The 15,686-nt window shown below is 51.3% G+C and overlaps 1 protein-coding gene across 14 annotated transcripts in view; it reads right to left on the bottom strand.

Moving 5' to 3' along the window:
* Positions 1-15,686, bottom strand: part of MARK2 (microtubule affinity regulating kinase 2) — a 56,243-nt gene that overhangs the window by 22,406 nt on the left and 18,151 nt on the right. The window contains exon 1 of one of the 14 annotated variants that reach the window (XM_061406752.1): positions 8,197-15,562. The exons of 12 other annotated variants lie outside the window; for them this stretch is intronic. In XM_061406752.1, the coding sequence (XP_061262736.1) occupies positions 8,197-8,232 (36 nt within the window). In that variant the 5' untranslated portion in view covers positions 8,233-15,562. Of the gene's footprint in view, positions 1-8,196; positions 15,563-15,686 lie in introns of those variants that run through there. One more of the 14 variants, XM_061406754.1, reaches the window with a different exon arrangement.

Below are 15,686 nucleotides of genomic sequence, written 5' to 3'. Positions count from 1 at the left end.
CACTCCACTGCAGAGGGGCGGTGGGCTTGTATGAAGAGGTAGATGGATGCCTCCCCAACAAAGGAGGCCAGCAGAGCCTGTGACCGAGGCGAAGCCGAAAACAAGGTGGCTGACTGTCGTTCGGCTGTCTGAGCTGCAAGTCTCACCCCGAGGATGAGAGACCGGGACTGCAGCCTAGGTCGCACAGGGAGTCCACGCGCCTCCCAGCAGCCACGGCAGAGCCAGCGCCTGCCTGGAAGTCTGGCGGGTGAGAACTGACCACAGTGAAAGCTGAGCCACCCTCCAGCTCACACCCCTTCATGCACAGAAGCCACCGTGCCAGGAGCACCCCTCAGATCTCCTGTCTTCTGAGTCACTTGAAATGCTGGGCTCCTCTTCAAACACAGTGGATTCTATGGAGCAACCAGAGCTTTAGAAGTTTCCACACTACTTCATCCCTGGGCATCCACTCGCCCAGGGCCTGGTCTCTGTCTCAATCTCCAATTACTGTTGCCTGTTCAGCACACTTTCACTGAGCGCCCACCGCTGAAGCCCGTTTACAAAGTCAAGAGAGATTTGGCTTCTGCCTCCAAGGGACTGAGAGGAGCGGGACCGTACACGAGACTCATGATGTGCCTGTGGACGGCACGGCAGAGCTCAGGAGGCGCCAGGCCTGCTGGGAGCCCTGCTTTGCTCCTTACCAGCTCAGACCACCACCAGTGAGAACACTTGGAGCCGCCAGATCTCTAGACATGAGGACTCTAGCTGCTCCCACTTCACAGGATTAGTGTGAAGAGGAAATGAGAAAATCCAAGCCAGTGTTGACCATGGAGCCTGGTGCGCAGCAAGGTCTCCGCCATGTTTTCTGTGATCTCTCTTCACTTTCAGGTAGGAACTTTTGTTTTCCAACTACAGGGGTTCTCTGAGCTCTGAGAAGAGCTATAATCTCTAAGAACTTGATTACAAGTGCGGCAAAGCTGGTATTCCTTCTAGAATGAGGAAAAGTTAAATTCCTACCATGGCAAGGCTGTCAGACAAAAAGGACCCTCCTTCCTAACATAAAACCACTCCTGCCAGGAGAAGTGGGTGAATAAGAAGGCAGCCACGCCTCTGCCCTCAGAGCAGCCCAGAAGAGGAGGAAGGTGTGCCCGCTCTTCCCATCCTTGTCAGCTCCTTAACCCCTTCCTTTCCAAAGAGGCCCAAGAGACAACCGACATACCAGTGCCACACGGTGCCACGGGCTATGGGAAGCTCACACTGCCAGCCTCACGCTCCATTCGGCTCCTCCCGTACCAGTGGGTTACTGTAACCATGGAGACCAGCAAGTTCCTCCATATCACAGGAGAGCCAGCCTGCCAGCAGCCCAGGGCTCTGGGGTAGGCAGAAGGCAGTCTGCATCAGAAAGGTCTGGCTCTCCTGACACAGGATTGTGGGGAGCTGACGGAGACGAGCCAGGGCAGCCGAGGTGCCCAGGCCACCCTCTAAGTGCCTTTTCTTTACCCAGTAGTTTGTCTTGAGCACACCGTCTGGCCGTCAAAGTGGTGCAGGGTGTCCCTCCGGAGTCAGACAGACCTGTGGTGGGACCCCAGCTCTACCACCCTGGTTGCTGTAGGGAACGGATTGGAACGGATCGGAATGGTGGTGTGGAGAGCTACAGATACACATACTGAAAGGCTCCTGCTCTCATGAAACACCTTCTTTTAAGTGGTCCATGTAAGTAACCCTCTTATCCCTTGCTTATCCCAAATCCCTTTATTCAAATAGTTATCCAGACATCTTCTTAGCTGAGACTGACCTCTCCCTCTCTCTCACAGCGCCCTGTCTGTGCCCATTCAGCTCTTCTGACTTTGGGCTTCTATACCTTAACCCCACTCTTTGTGCTCTAAGAAGTCAGAGGTCACCCTTGTGTGCCGAGTGCCTAACAGGGCACGCACCTAGCTCCCCTGCTTTATAATACTTGTGGAAATTATACAGAATAAAAGTGGTACAACTTTATGATCCCTAAAGTTGCTTCCCTCCTCCCTCAAGGAGATAAGCAAGGGCAGAGGAAGGAAGATCAAAGCTTCTGGCTGCAAGATCCCTCTCCCCTCTTTCAGGGCGTTTACTGCCCTTTGAAGTTGACTGGTTACTGTCTGTCCTTCTCACTAGACTACACCATACAGGGAAGGCCCTTGGTCTGTCTGATTCATGGCCCACAACAATGCCTATAGCACAGAGCGGAAGCATTCAGTAAGGTAATGAATGAATAAATGCGTACGAATGAAAAAGAAAACATGTTGGGGCATCTTCATGACAGTTTCTGGGATCTATACCAGTAACCCGTATCAGTGTACTCTGCAGACAACATCCAAGCGGGCAATGGGCCACAGACTGGGTGCCCCAAAGATGGGTGACATCTGTGAAGCGTCAGTCTCACTAACAAGCTTTCTCTCCAGTGGAGACAGGGCCCTTGGTATGCCATCTCTCACAAAGCTCGAGGCCAGGGTGGTCATCAAGGAGAACTGGAGACAGACTCAGAATATAGGCAAAGCCAAGCAGCAGCTGCCCCCTACTCCCATCCCCGGCTCCTTTCATCCCAGAGGGGCTCCCTCTCCTTGAACTTCCTGCTGCCCCACAACCCCCAGGCACTCGCACTTCACACGGCTCTCTGCCTCTCCACATTCAATCAAAACCACGGTGTCTTGCTGTGACAGTGTAAGGCAGCTGAAGCCACTCGAAGAGCTACTGATTTGGGGAAGTGACAGAGACTTTAGGAGACATTTCCTTGGTGTTTGCCACACTGAGAGCTTTGCTTCAGTATTTCCTCCTTGAACCAATGAATTGAGTGGACCCCAGAGATCACCCATACACCCCTGCCCCGTTTCTTTGTAATAATCAGCATCCCCACTCTGCCTCCCACCCCTCCTCAAACTGCCTCCTGTTACAGAAAAGCAGAGGAACTAAAAACGGCAGCTGGGGAGCTCAGTTGACTCACCACCCAGCATAATCATCTCCTCCCAGAATCTCCCATCTTCTCCTGGGGTTTTTGCCAACACAAAGTGAAAAAGAAGCACGAGATCTTAAAAACAAAAACCAACCCTATCGCAGCGTTTATGCAACAGCCTTTCTACCTGGGTGCAGATTTAACCCCGTATCTCTGCCCTTCTCATGCAGTTCCTTCAAATGTCTTCATGAGGCTCGAAAACAAGCCTTCTGGGTTCTGTCTGGTTCCAGCTCTACACTGGGAGGTGCTGAATAAGACAAGTGCCTCTTCCCACTGCATCTTCCTCTCAAAGTGGGAAAAACTACTACCTCCTGACTCCTCCAGTTTCAAAGAGGGAGTTGGAGGAGGACGAAGAAATGTCAGAAAGAAGACCGGGCCTAAAGTCTGCTGCCCAGAAGTCACCGTGGCCACAAGTTCAGAGCTCAAGCAGGGCGAGAGCAGACACCACCAAGGCCGCACCACCTCTCTCAGCACCGTCTCCACCTGGCCAGGCTGCCAGGTGGCTGTTCCACTGAAGTGACCACTAAAAATCCAACTGGCTGCACTTCCCATGATTAACTGCCCACTGGGCTGCTCCTGCAGGCAGAGGGGTTATCTTTCTCCTTCAGCAGATCACTAGAAACCCAAGCAGGAAAGGACAAACAAGCTGAGGAATGAGGGCTACCCCTGAACCGGTGCTAACTGACAACGGGTCAAATCAGTCAGAATGGAGAATTCAGAACAACTGCAGGAGCTGAGCACAGTTCTCCAGAAAACTTTCTGGGTAGGAAGTGGTGTGTGAGTGTTTATCTTTGGTATTTGGCATCTAGAAAGACAACTTACTTTTGTGATAGATAGCGCTATGACTACAAGTGATGAGAATGCTCCCACAAGGCACACAAATCTGCTGTAGCGTATTAGCAAAGAAACCCCCAACTTACCCAAAGTTCCATTCTGAGGAGGAACCTTCTCCCATAGGAACATGTTACAAATGACGGTTGCACTCTCAGGCCAGCGCATCCCGTCAGGGCCCTCCACGGTCTCTGAGGCACTATATTAACCACACTCAACACCTAAGCCTGGTGGCTCAGATGGTAAGGAATCCACCTGCAGTGCACACCTGGGTTGGGAAGATCTCCTGGAGAAAGAATTCATACCCACTCCAGTATTCGTGCCTGGAGAACTCCATGGACAGAGTCTGGTGGGCTACAGTCCCAGGAGTTGCAAAGAGTCGGACACGACTGAGCAACTAACACGACACTTAAACCAGAGTCCGGAACAGGAAAGTGAATTCAGTGTTCCAACGTGGGACAGGAACCTATCTTTGCTCTCCAAGGAGCATGGGCAGTAGAGTCTGGGGTTTCTTAACCTTCAAACTCTAGGTGAGGGTTTGACATAAGAGGAATGGAACATCTGGGGTGGCTGGGCAGGAGGGAGGGTCTAAGGAAACAGAAATCCAGGTGGAGATGAAGAACAGGCTGGAGGAAAGGAATTCTGAACGGGTACTGCCTTACAGGAGAGAAGGGCTGAGGAAGGAAGACCAAGCAGAACGTCCGGAGAGGGCGGGTAGAGGGGAGCCTGGGACAGTCCCTGACGCAGCAGGGGCAAACACTTTTCAGAACTGTCTTCCCTGCTTGGTAACTGAAGTCACAGACACACCTCTTTTCTACCTCACTGGGCCCATCACTACCACTGCAGTCTCAACCAAAGCCAAGGGTAGAGGCTGCTGAATCCTGCTACATGGCGTGGCCATGGCCTGGGCTGGTGCCTTAGCATGCTGGATAAACAGGAGGGCTCATCTGTCAGAAGCTTGGTGGAGAAGACTGGAAAGCACAAGTTTCTCCCTGGGACTGAGCACAAGACAGCTGCTGACGCTGGGCCTAGGTCTGCCTGGGAAGCCAAACCCTGCTTGTTTTCTGGTGGCAACAACAGTCCTACTCCAGGGTGCTCTGGCTGTCTGTGTGCACGACCCAGGAGAAGAGAGTACGGTAAATGAGGTGACAGTCATTTTCCATTGTAAGTGCCTTCTTAAAAAGCACTTTAATAGTTAATTCATCTTTTCAGAGACAGAATTCAGGAAAGAGACTCTGTGCTGGTTCTAAGAGAAAGGAGTCCAGAAAAGGCCAGTTTAGCCCTGGCCAAGGCGGCAGGCAGACATGGGTTCAGAGGACGCTGCTGGTGGCGCTGAGCTTTCTGATGTCTGTGGCGTGAACCTGGGAGCGAGGTCCTCTGGTGCAGGTGGACTCCTGCGCTGGTGGAAGCCCTCAGGAACTAGAGCCATCAACCGACAGGTGGTGCTGGGGAGGAAGGGGCCACTGCAGGGCGTTGTGAGAGGCACTATTTATTACACAGACTGCAGACAAGAGAATGCTGGCTGTTCTGAAGGAGGCAAGCAGCCAAGTTTCTAGCTTTCCATCTCCAAATTCACTCAGAGAGGGCAGGGAAGAAAGGATGGCTGCAAAAGGGATACAGATCCTCCCCCCAACAAATCCTGAAGGGCAGCTCTAACTGCCAATCGGCATGCTGGCTTAAATAAAAACCTGAAGACTGAGTGCAACCCGCCGCCCCCCCCCCCCTTGCTGGGATACCTCCGGTTAGAAGAATATGCCTAGCTGCAGGAGGACACTGCTCCCCAGCTTGTTGTTCTGTCTGGTCCACGCCACCACCAGGACAAGGACAAAGAACCCACAGGCATAAAGGGGGTTCTATCAAGAAAAGACGAAGGGCTAAAGTCAGAATCATCCAACACCATCCCGAACACTTAGAACAATTCCTAGCATATACTAAATGCTCACGACATGCTAGCTGTTATTACTACAATTCCACATGCTTTCCTAACTTAGTCTGCAGGTTGCCAGAAAAAGACATGGCTTTTGGCTTTAACTTTTTACCCAATGCTTACCACAAATTCTCTATTTTCCAAAAAAAAAAAAAAGGATCTTTGAACTGGCTGGAGTCGAAGACCAAGTTCTGGTCATCTATTTGCACAGCTTGGACTTGGACATGGCTTTCTGGCAGAGCCAGAAAGGGCTCCAGCAGCTCAACTGTTTTATCCCTTCCATAAAAGGCCACTCTACTTGCCCTGATCAAAAGCACTTGAAACACATACACATCCAATCCTAGGAAAACCCAGAGTGTACACCGGAGCTTCGAAATACACAGTGTCACAATCTTGCCAAGATTTGCCAGGTATATGGAACTGGAAACGTTACAAATTAACAGGCACAATGGGGAATGAGACTAGTATTTAAGAAGCCCACACACACACTCACGGTGTGGCTAGAGCCCCTGACTGTTACATACCAAGAGCCCCGCCTCTTCCGTGGTGAGACGCGGAAACTCAGAGCAGTGGCAGTGGGGGTGAAAACCTAGCCACACACCCAGCTCCTGAGCGGCGCTGGTCTGGAGACGCAGCAGCCTTCTGTGGCGGCCAGGCTCCCACCACCAGCTGTCCTTCACACAACAGAACGAGATCACTGTTTGGGAAGATGGGATTTTCAGTCTTGGGTTTTGTATCTTACAAGCTGGCATGTGTCTGGCTCAGGGGCAGTTTCCTGACACAGCTGCATGTCCTGGGCCCCTGCAGACAGGATCTGAGATACAGGGGAAAGAGAAATGAGATACCAGAAGTAGGAATCCGGGGATGAGAAAGGCAAGATGGAATGAAACGGTCTGGCTGTCCTTTTCACACTCCTGTGCCACAAGAGCTGACTTCTCCTACCTGGTCCTAAGGAATCACAGGCACTCCTGGTTCCCGTTCCTGGAGGACCCAGGCTTCCCCTGGCATCTCCACCTCTTGACCCTGACAGCTCTACCATGTCAAGTGACTGTGGTATCCAAAGCTGATGCTGGCTACCCCATGAAGAGATAACCGAGGTCATGTGAGCTGGCCCGACACGTTCTGCTGCACTTGTTTATGGGCAAGAGGATTAAAACAACCTGTCGGGGTGGAAAGGGGGCAAACCCTGTACACAGGGCAAGCACTGTGAACATGGCAGAGAGGCCTCCCGCCAAGAAATCTTTTGCTCAAATAAAAAGCATAAATCTCTCACCAAACACCAAACCCGCTCACTATGCCAAATACCACTTATGATCCAGTGACCTTGAGGCACTGCTCCATTTTCCCAAAGTTCTTCGTATAAAAGGTTTGGCTTTTTGGGGCAGGGGGTTGGGAGAAGTCAGGGAGATTAGAGGGATGAGCAACAGAGGACCCCATTAAGAGTCCCAGATTAATGTCCAAGCAAAGGCTTTCTGTCTAACCAAGATCTATGTAGCGTGGGGCTTAAGTAAGGGGTTTCCAGGGTACTTTTGCATCAAGAAAGCACTCAGTTCTCAGATGCCTAAATGCCCAATCAGAAGTCAAACTATCAAAACAGAACTTCCTATGACCACTTCTCGCCCGAATCAAAGCTAGAATTGGGAGACCAATAACTCCAGGGCACAGGGGCTCAAGCAGCAGGGTGTCAGGGCTGTCCTCTCCGACCAGGGGGTTACCTTCCCAACATCATCACTAGCCACCACACACGGGAAGGGGACGGTGTCAGCCCCCGCACCTGTGGCCCCGCAGCTCCCGGCCGTCCGGGCTCTCCATGGGGTTACTGCAGAAACTGGCCCCTGGCTGGTGCTCGTCAGAGCCCCAAAATAACCAATCTTCCCCTCTTAGCAGGCCTGGGAGGCTACCATCTGCTCTCTGCCTTGGGCACTCGGGCCTCAGCAGCAAGACGATGGTCTCCATTTGGGTGATCCCCTGGCTGTCCGAAGAGGTCGGCAGACAGGAGCCAGGGGGGCACCCTTCTCTAGCCAGCCAGAGAGGGACACGAAACACCTGCTGGCAACCTGGGCTCCCTCCCCGACGTCCTCCTTCTAGCAAAAAAGCAGTGACTCCTTCACTAACCTTCCACCCACGGTCTCCCCGAGGCCAGGGCCATGGGCCCATCCTATGAGAAGTGAAGGTAGGAAGTCCAGCTTAGGAGCCAAAGAATATGGCTAAGGGAAGAAAAGGATATTGTGCTGCAAGGGATTCCAAGAATAAACTCTCCAAACCACCCACCTAGCTCTTCTGGAGAGCAGGGGTATTTAGAAGCACTTTCCATTTCCCCACGCATGAGAAAGGGTGGCGGCCTTGGCAGACACACACCTGGGTCGGTCATCATCTCCCCGAAGGTGCCCTGGTCTCCCTAATACCAGAATGAGTCCACACCTGCCACCAAGGGCCAGTCTGAGACGGTAACGTGCCCCAGAGTTCACACACTCACGCGTCCATTAAGCTTCCTCCAGACTGCTGCTGTCATGCCATGCAGAGCCGTGAGGCGGGCTGAGTCCCGCTCTGCGCCCCCGAGCCGGTCACTCCAGTTTGCTTGGTGTGTGGTGGGGGAGGCGGAGGGGAAGGAGGAGGAAGGGAGATTATGAGTCTCTATTTTCAAGCCCAGCCCCTAAAACTGGGGAGGGAAGCAGCTGGGCTCCCGCTGCAGGAGCGCTCCAATCTCTGGGCACTACGAGGCCAGCCAGCTGCATAAGAGAACTCTGGGGAGCGAACACATCCAACACGCTGGGAAGAGGAGGGGAGACCAACCCAGGGAGAAGTGGGCTGGTCTCCTGCCAAGAACTCTGAATGGTACTCCTATCAGAACTAGAAAATAACAGGAGGTAGGCAGGTTTATGATCTCTGGGGAAAGGCAGGAGGGGAAACAGTAAAAGCCGGACTAGCATGGGAACGAAACTTGTTCTCTGGCAGGAGAGCAGACAGCCCAGCTGCCTGCAAGGCCACGGCCACGGCCACCATGTCAGCAAGTGAAACGCTGTCCCGTTACACCTTTTGGAGGCAGACGGTGTTCACGCTAACCTTAGGTCGGCTTTCACACACTTTGCCGGCCGTGCCCTGAACTCTACAGTTTGCAGCACGGTCATTTCCACGGACCCTGAAAGTTAAGGCCCACCATGCGAGTGCCTGTGCCCGACTGCCAAGGACAGGAGGGAGGGGGGCCCCTCGCGAGCCGGGCTGTAGGGGGCAGAGCTTCAGCCACAGAGGAGGGCCCCTCTCACAGACAGGAAACGCTCCTCCGTGGCGGGAGCAGAGCCCAAGGCTGCCACACAGGGGCGACAGAAACACCTGTCAGGAGGGGCAGGAGAAATGGCCGCCAGGTACTTCCGCTTTCCACCAGCCACTAGCCTCGGCCGCCACAGGTTGCCTCTAAAAAGCCTGCAGAGCCCCTCCTCCCCACCCGGTGGCAGCGACGACCCGTGAGTCACGCCCCCATGAGAAGAGGGAAATGGGGCCTGAGCCCTGAGCCTGAAGAAGCCCCACAGTGTCCTGAGCCAGCCCGGCCCCAAAGCTGAAACCAGTCCCACCTGCCAGACTGAAACCTCGGATGGCCTACCCTTCACCCACACCTGCGTGTAGAAAAACCAGCCCCTCTTCAACTCTACAACAAGTGGGGGGACATCAAAGTCATCACTGCAGGACACTCAGCACCAGGAACTTCACTATGTGGCTTCCTGGTCACAGCTCCCCTTAAACATACACAAATGAAGTATACATGCATGTACACACATGTAATGCTAAGCTAAGTCGCTTCAGTCGTGTCCGACTCTGTGCGACTCCATAGACGGCAACCCACCAGGCTCCCCCGTCCCTGGGATTCTCCAGGCAAGAACACTGGAGTGGGCTGCATTTCCTTCTCCAATGCATGAAAGTGAAAAGTGAAAGTGAAATTGCTCAGTCGTGTGTGACTCTTCGCCACCCCATGGACTGCGGCCTTCCAGGCTCCTCCATCCATGGGATTTTCCAGGCAAGAGTACTGGAGTGGGGTGCCAGTGCCTTCTCCAACACACATGTAATAGGTGCACATATATGTAAAACTGGTTTTCAGATCCACAGTTTCCGGATTTTCCCTTCATCTGGCTGGCTCCCTTTTCCTGCCTGCAGCTCCAGCCCTGCCCTTGTCCCTTCTTGGAGTCTCACCCTGGGCTCCTGCCACCTGTCTTCTCATGTCCTTCCAGACCTCCAGCCTTTGCCGCCACCTCCTACTGCCTGGAACACTGCCTCTATCCTCCGCTCCCATTCTCCTTCCTGGTCAGCCTCAGCTCAGACATCGCATCCTCCGGGAAGTTTTCCCTGCCCTCACAGGGTCCTGACCTGTCACTCCAGGCATCCTGAGGACAGCAGCCTTCTTGCACTAGGACCTGGCTCCTGAGGAATGGCCAGCCTCCTTCACAACTCTAGATGGTTGTCTTGTTCACCACTGTGCAAGACTGCGGCTGCTGCTGCTAAGTCACCTCAGTCGTGTCCGACTCTGTGTGACCCCAAAGACGGCAGCCCACCAGGCTCCCCCGTCCCTGGGATTCTCCAGGCAAAAACACTGGAGTGGGTTGCCATTTCCTTCTCCAATGCATGAAAATGAAAAGTGAAAGTGAAGTCACTCAGTTGTGCCCGCCTCTTAGCGACTCCACGGACTGCAGCCTACCAGGCTCCTCCATCCACGGGAGTTTCCAGGCAAGAGTACTGGAGTGGGGTGCCATCGCATTCTCCGGTGTGAGACTAGGCGTGACCTAAGGGAAGTTCCAGGGCTTCAGTCAACTCCATGTCCTCAGTGCCCAGCACCTCACATGCTTTCAAGAAATGCTCTCCTATTCATGAGAGAAAGCCAAGGGCAGGGTCTTCCTGCCTTTTTGAGAGTGACTCTTTACCCGACAACCCTTAGCACATCTCTGCTCCACGTGACTGCTTCAACCTAGGCCACGGCTAGAGAGCTGGCGCCTGTGGCTTTCAATCCATTCTCCAGGGCCTTCTGGTGCCTCTACAGACGCAGTCTCTGGCAGGATTTCAGAGCTCGTGGCCAGTGTGGAGCTGGGGCCGACTGCCCTTCCACCTGTCCTTTCCCAGCCTCCCCTCTGCTCTGAGGGCTGCAGGGAGACCCTGCACAGGCCTGCTGAGCAAGAGGACTGCTTCTGCAGTGAAGCAATGGGGGTACAGCTCCAAGTCCCCGAGAGAGCAAGTGTAGATCCAGCACCACCCAAACAGGTTGTATCGCTTGAGCCAGTCGTTCACCCTCCTGGGACCTGTTTCCCCACTTGCACAAGGGGCTGGCAGTGAGCTCGGAGGGTCTATCCTCGGTGGACGTGAGGGCTCTCAGTGTCTGTGTGCTCACAAGCCTTCCAGCAGGAAGTGGGCACGGTCTGCACGTTCTGAAGACCACATCCTGACCCTGTCTTACATTGCGTCAAAGCCTGGCTCTGTAACTAACCCTCACCTAACATGTCTTGGACACCAAGCTCACACACTGGAAAACCTCTTCCTCCTAGGGCTGAGAAAATTCAAGTTAAGCTACGTGACAACTCTGGACTTAGAAACACTACAACCCTGAACTCAGTGTGCCCTAGGCCAGAATCCTCTTCCTCTCGAGACTTCATTTACCCACAATTTACCAGCTCCTCACCACTCCCAGCCTCTCTGCACACCACGCATGTGGCCACAAGGTGCAAGGAGAGGTACAGTGACCCACAGTCCTCCCAGCAGGCCCGAGGGCCCTGCAGCCTCAGCCTCAGCAGCTCTGAGTAGGCGAGCCCCTGGCAGGGCAGGTGGCACACCCAGTGCCCAGCACTTGCCCCCCGCCCCTCTCAGTACGACTTCCTAGCAGCCCAGCGCCATGGAGGGCTCCTGGGCGGGGAACTGCCTGCTTGCCCACCATGGTAGCCCACCCATGAGGAGAAACCCATTTGGCAAAGCCAGCAAGCAGCAGTTTCACCCTCCCTGCCCAGTGCGGGGGGAGGGGAAGGCGGGTCCAAGCAGACCAGTCCAACAGGTCCTTTTCCCACCACCCTACACAGCTGGTCTCTTCTGCACTGCTTCATAACTGCTTCATGACGCTGCAAGCGTCAGAGCTCTCACACCCTGAGTCACAAAGACCAGGGAATCAAGAAGAAAATAGAAAATGGCCATCTCATTCTTGCCCTACCTTCAAAAGTCCTGGGAAACACAGTCCCTGACCTCACAGGTTTTGGTCAGTTCCGAAAGGTAACTGATCTCCCCTAAGACGCTCACAGAAAGGTGCCGAGGTGCTGTGAAGCCAGTTCTTCGGTGCCATGCTCCCGAGCGGCTCTCCCACTAAAATAACTCCACGGTCTTCTAATAAAGACCCCACAGCCTCTCCAACCCTGGACTAAACTCCCAACAGTGTCCCTCTGTTCACCCATTGCAAAAGCAGGGAAGATGAGGCCAATTTATAACCAGAGACAACAACGCAGCCAGAGGTGCTGTGTGTCCGGGGCAAGAACACAACTCAGCAAAGCTGGGAGGGCTCTCTCGGCTCCGCTCCTAGTTCAGGAAGCCACGGGGTCCCTCAGCAGTGCACGCCCTCCTTGCGGTCTCCTCTCTGGGTTCTTAAGACAATCCAGTGATAGGGGAAAACATCCTCCTTAGCCTCTCATCCTGAAAAAGTCGTTCTTTTTTGTCATTATTGAACCTATTAAGGTGAACCTATTAAGACCTGTGACTTACATGGTCAAAAACTGAATAGACAGATGTCTGATTCACAAATCAATACAGACACACTTTCCCAAGGGTGGTGGTAAGTGAAGAATAATACCCATGTTGTAATTTTTCTTTTCTTTATTTCACAAGTAATTCATTGAGAGATGGTCATGTGCAAAGCACTCTAACAGACTCTAGAGAAGAAAGGGAAGGATAAAATACAGCCCAGCCTTCAATAGACCTGCCTCTCTAATAGGAGAGGGAAGCACACATCATACTACCTAACGCAGGACCGAATCCAGGAACCAGAGTTACAGTCTGCCTATGCCCTCCAATTTACTAGATGCTTCTTGTTGTTTAATCACCAAGTTGTGTCCAACTCTTTGCAACCATGTGGACTGTAGCCCACCAGGCTCCTCTGTCCACGGGATTTTTCAGGCAAAAATAGTGGAGTGGGTGGCCATTTCCTTCTCCAGGGGATCTTCCCTGACCCAGGGATTGAACCTGCCTCTTCCACATTGTAGGCAGATTCTTTACCACTGAGCCACCAGGGAAGCCCCCTCTGGTAGCAAGAACATAGAGCAATTTAAGTCAGGACTTTGTTATTTTTCAGAGAGATTTAGAGATCCCCAGGTCCCGCTTCTAGCTAGGACCATGAGTTTTGCCAGGATCTATCTAAACCCTGAGACGTCAATGAATGGGGATGCCTGCCCACAGAATGGGCTGTGATGAGAGCTGTGAGATGCTGGTAAGAGGAAATCAACTCGGGGAGATGCACTGGCCAGTCAGTCATTCAGTCTTCCTTGTCTCATCCCCATCTAGAAACCAGAGACAGGCCCAATATACAAGCAAAGATGATACAGGAAAGGCTTAAGCACAAAGTCAAAAAAGTTGTTCGGGGCTAAGGTCATGCAAATCAAGTCAAAAAATGCCCCTGGCATTAGAACAGAACAGGCTGCTCTTGGTGAAAGTGTGGAAGACTTCCTAAAGCTCTGTATCCAGAGCCCCAAAACTCAGTGCCAGCTGTGACTGCGGAGGCATGTTAACACATTTATCCTCTTCTCTCCCAATTATCAGTTGTCAAGCCTGGTCTCCCTCATCAATTCATTCATTCAATGTTATAGCTTGCTGTACACTAATATCAGTTTTTAAGCTGTATTCTTAATCAGCAGGCTACCAGCAACATCAGAATTCTTCTGGAAGGTTTTAAGAAGGAATGAATACTCACTCCTGAAAGTACTTAGAAATTCCCTGGACAAACAGAAGATTCTATATCATCTTAAAAATAAAACAAACAAAAAACAAAGTTAATTCAGGGCCTGGGAATAAAGATTAAGGCCCCAGTCCTCCTCTGTTGGGAGAAAAATAATTCTGAAGCTAGTTCTTTTTTTTTTTTTTTGGGTAAACTGAAGTTGAGAGGAGGGAGGTGGGAAGGGGGTTCAGGATGTGTTCAGGATGAATCAGCCACGTGCACCTGTGGCTGATTCATGTCCATGTTTGGCAAAAACCACCACAATACTGTAAGGTAATTACCCTCCAATTAAAATAAATTAAAAAAAAAACCTGAAGTTTAGTTGACTTACAATATTTCAGGTGTACAGGAAAGTGATTCAGTTAAATATGTGTGTGTGTGTACACAAACATATACATATTCTTTTCTATGATAAGTTATTGCAAGACACTGAATACAGTTATATCGTTCCCTCTGCTATACGGTAGGTCCTTTTTGTTTATATATTTTATATAGAGTTCTATCTTAAAAATGATAAAGCTAGTGAGACTTGGTCCACATCACTCAAAAGAAAATCATTTCCCGAAATTACAAAAATAAATAAGTAGATGAAGGAGAATGCGGACTGGCTTGCTGAAAATCTTCCCTACAGCAGACAGCAGATTAGCCACATGAGATTCTTTTGGGATGGTTTACCATGCAGAATTTTAGAACAGAAAGCATTCCAAACGTGAAACTGGGAGCTCAGCACCTAAACATTTATCAGTAAGAAAAATTCTCACACCACAATCACAATGAAGGTTTAACATCGTCTGACATTTTGTCATTAAGGGATCGGTTTTAACTGTAGATTTGGCAGCTTGCCCTATCGGCTGTTTCACAAGCAGCTTTCTGAGGTTTCAAGAAAGGCAGGGTGTTTGCTTTTAAACACTATCTTAAAAATACATATTTCAGAACAGGGTTCAACCACTCCAAGACAGAAGGAGGGAACGAAAACTGAACCAAATAAAGGATTCTGATGCTACCAAACATAAAGGGAGCACACCAGAGGTGCAGGAGAGGAAAAGACACTGCTTGCCACCAGCAGCAAAATGCCAAAAAAAGTCAAGTTAGCACTTCTTATGGCCAAGTTAAAAAATAAGGATGGCACTAAAGACATGAGGTTGATAAAAGGAAATTTTCATCTCTTCAAAATACACTTAACTAACTCAAATCTATTTTATTTAAAAACAAAACCACCCAACAGTTCCACACCAACGCGAAGGACGGTCATCTAATCAATTAGCAGCCACACCTCTCTGCCCAGCGTGATGCGGTAATTAAGGGAGAGATTCTTCTCCCTGGGAATACAAGTACAGAAGGGCAGAGCCCCTAAGGACCTAACCCATTATGACAGCCTTTTCATTAGCGAGAGAACACCGCCATGCGCTCTCCAAGGAAGCAGTGGCCTGCATCACTACAGAGCACCTGTGTGTGAACAGCAGCCACCTCTGAGGACAGATGAAAATGTGCTGGCAGCAGGAAGAGGGGAGGGGCAGAGCCATTCAAAAAATTTAGCAGGCTGAGCTTCTTACCATAATTCACATGGACCATGGTTTTTCCACTGTAATAAAAGGATGGATTCTAAATTGACGTAGAAACGGCACATAACCATGATCTTAGAAAAGTGAAACAGGTTTGAACACAAATACAATCACACAGCTGAACTCTTTTTCTACTAGGGGCAGCCAGAGGGGCGCAAGTGGGGAAGTGTGATGCTTGAATCAAGGGCAGCAGTCCACCCCTTTACCCTTGCCCCATGCTGGGATCTTAAAAAATCAGCTCAAAATTTCAGAATTTAGTTAATACAATCAAAACCTGTAACAGGATAAAAGAAAAGGCACTATCATACCAGGAGTGACACGCAAGTAAATCATACCACAAACTTACAAACTCAAGTTAACTGAAATTCCAGAGATTCACTCTCATTGAGAAACAGCTCCCAAAATCTAGGAGGACCACAGGCAGAGTTTCAGGAGACAGGAGTGATCAAAAGACCGACAAAG

The sequence above is a fragment of the Bos javanicus genome, chromosome 29, assembly GCF_032452875.1.
Source record: "Bos javanicus breed banteng chromosome 29, ARS-OSU_banteng_1.0, whole genome shotgun sequence".
NCBI lineage: Eukaryota > Metazoa > Chordata > Mammalia > Artiodactyla > Bovidae > Bos > Bos javanicus.
This window is presented reverse-complemented; position numbering and strand designations above follow the sequence as displayed.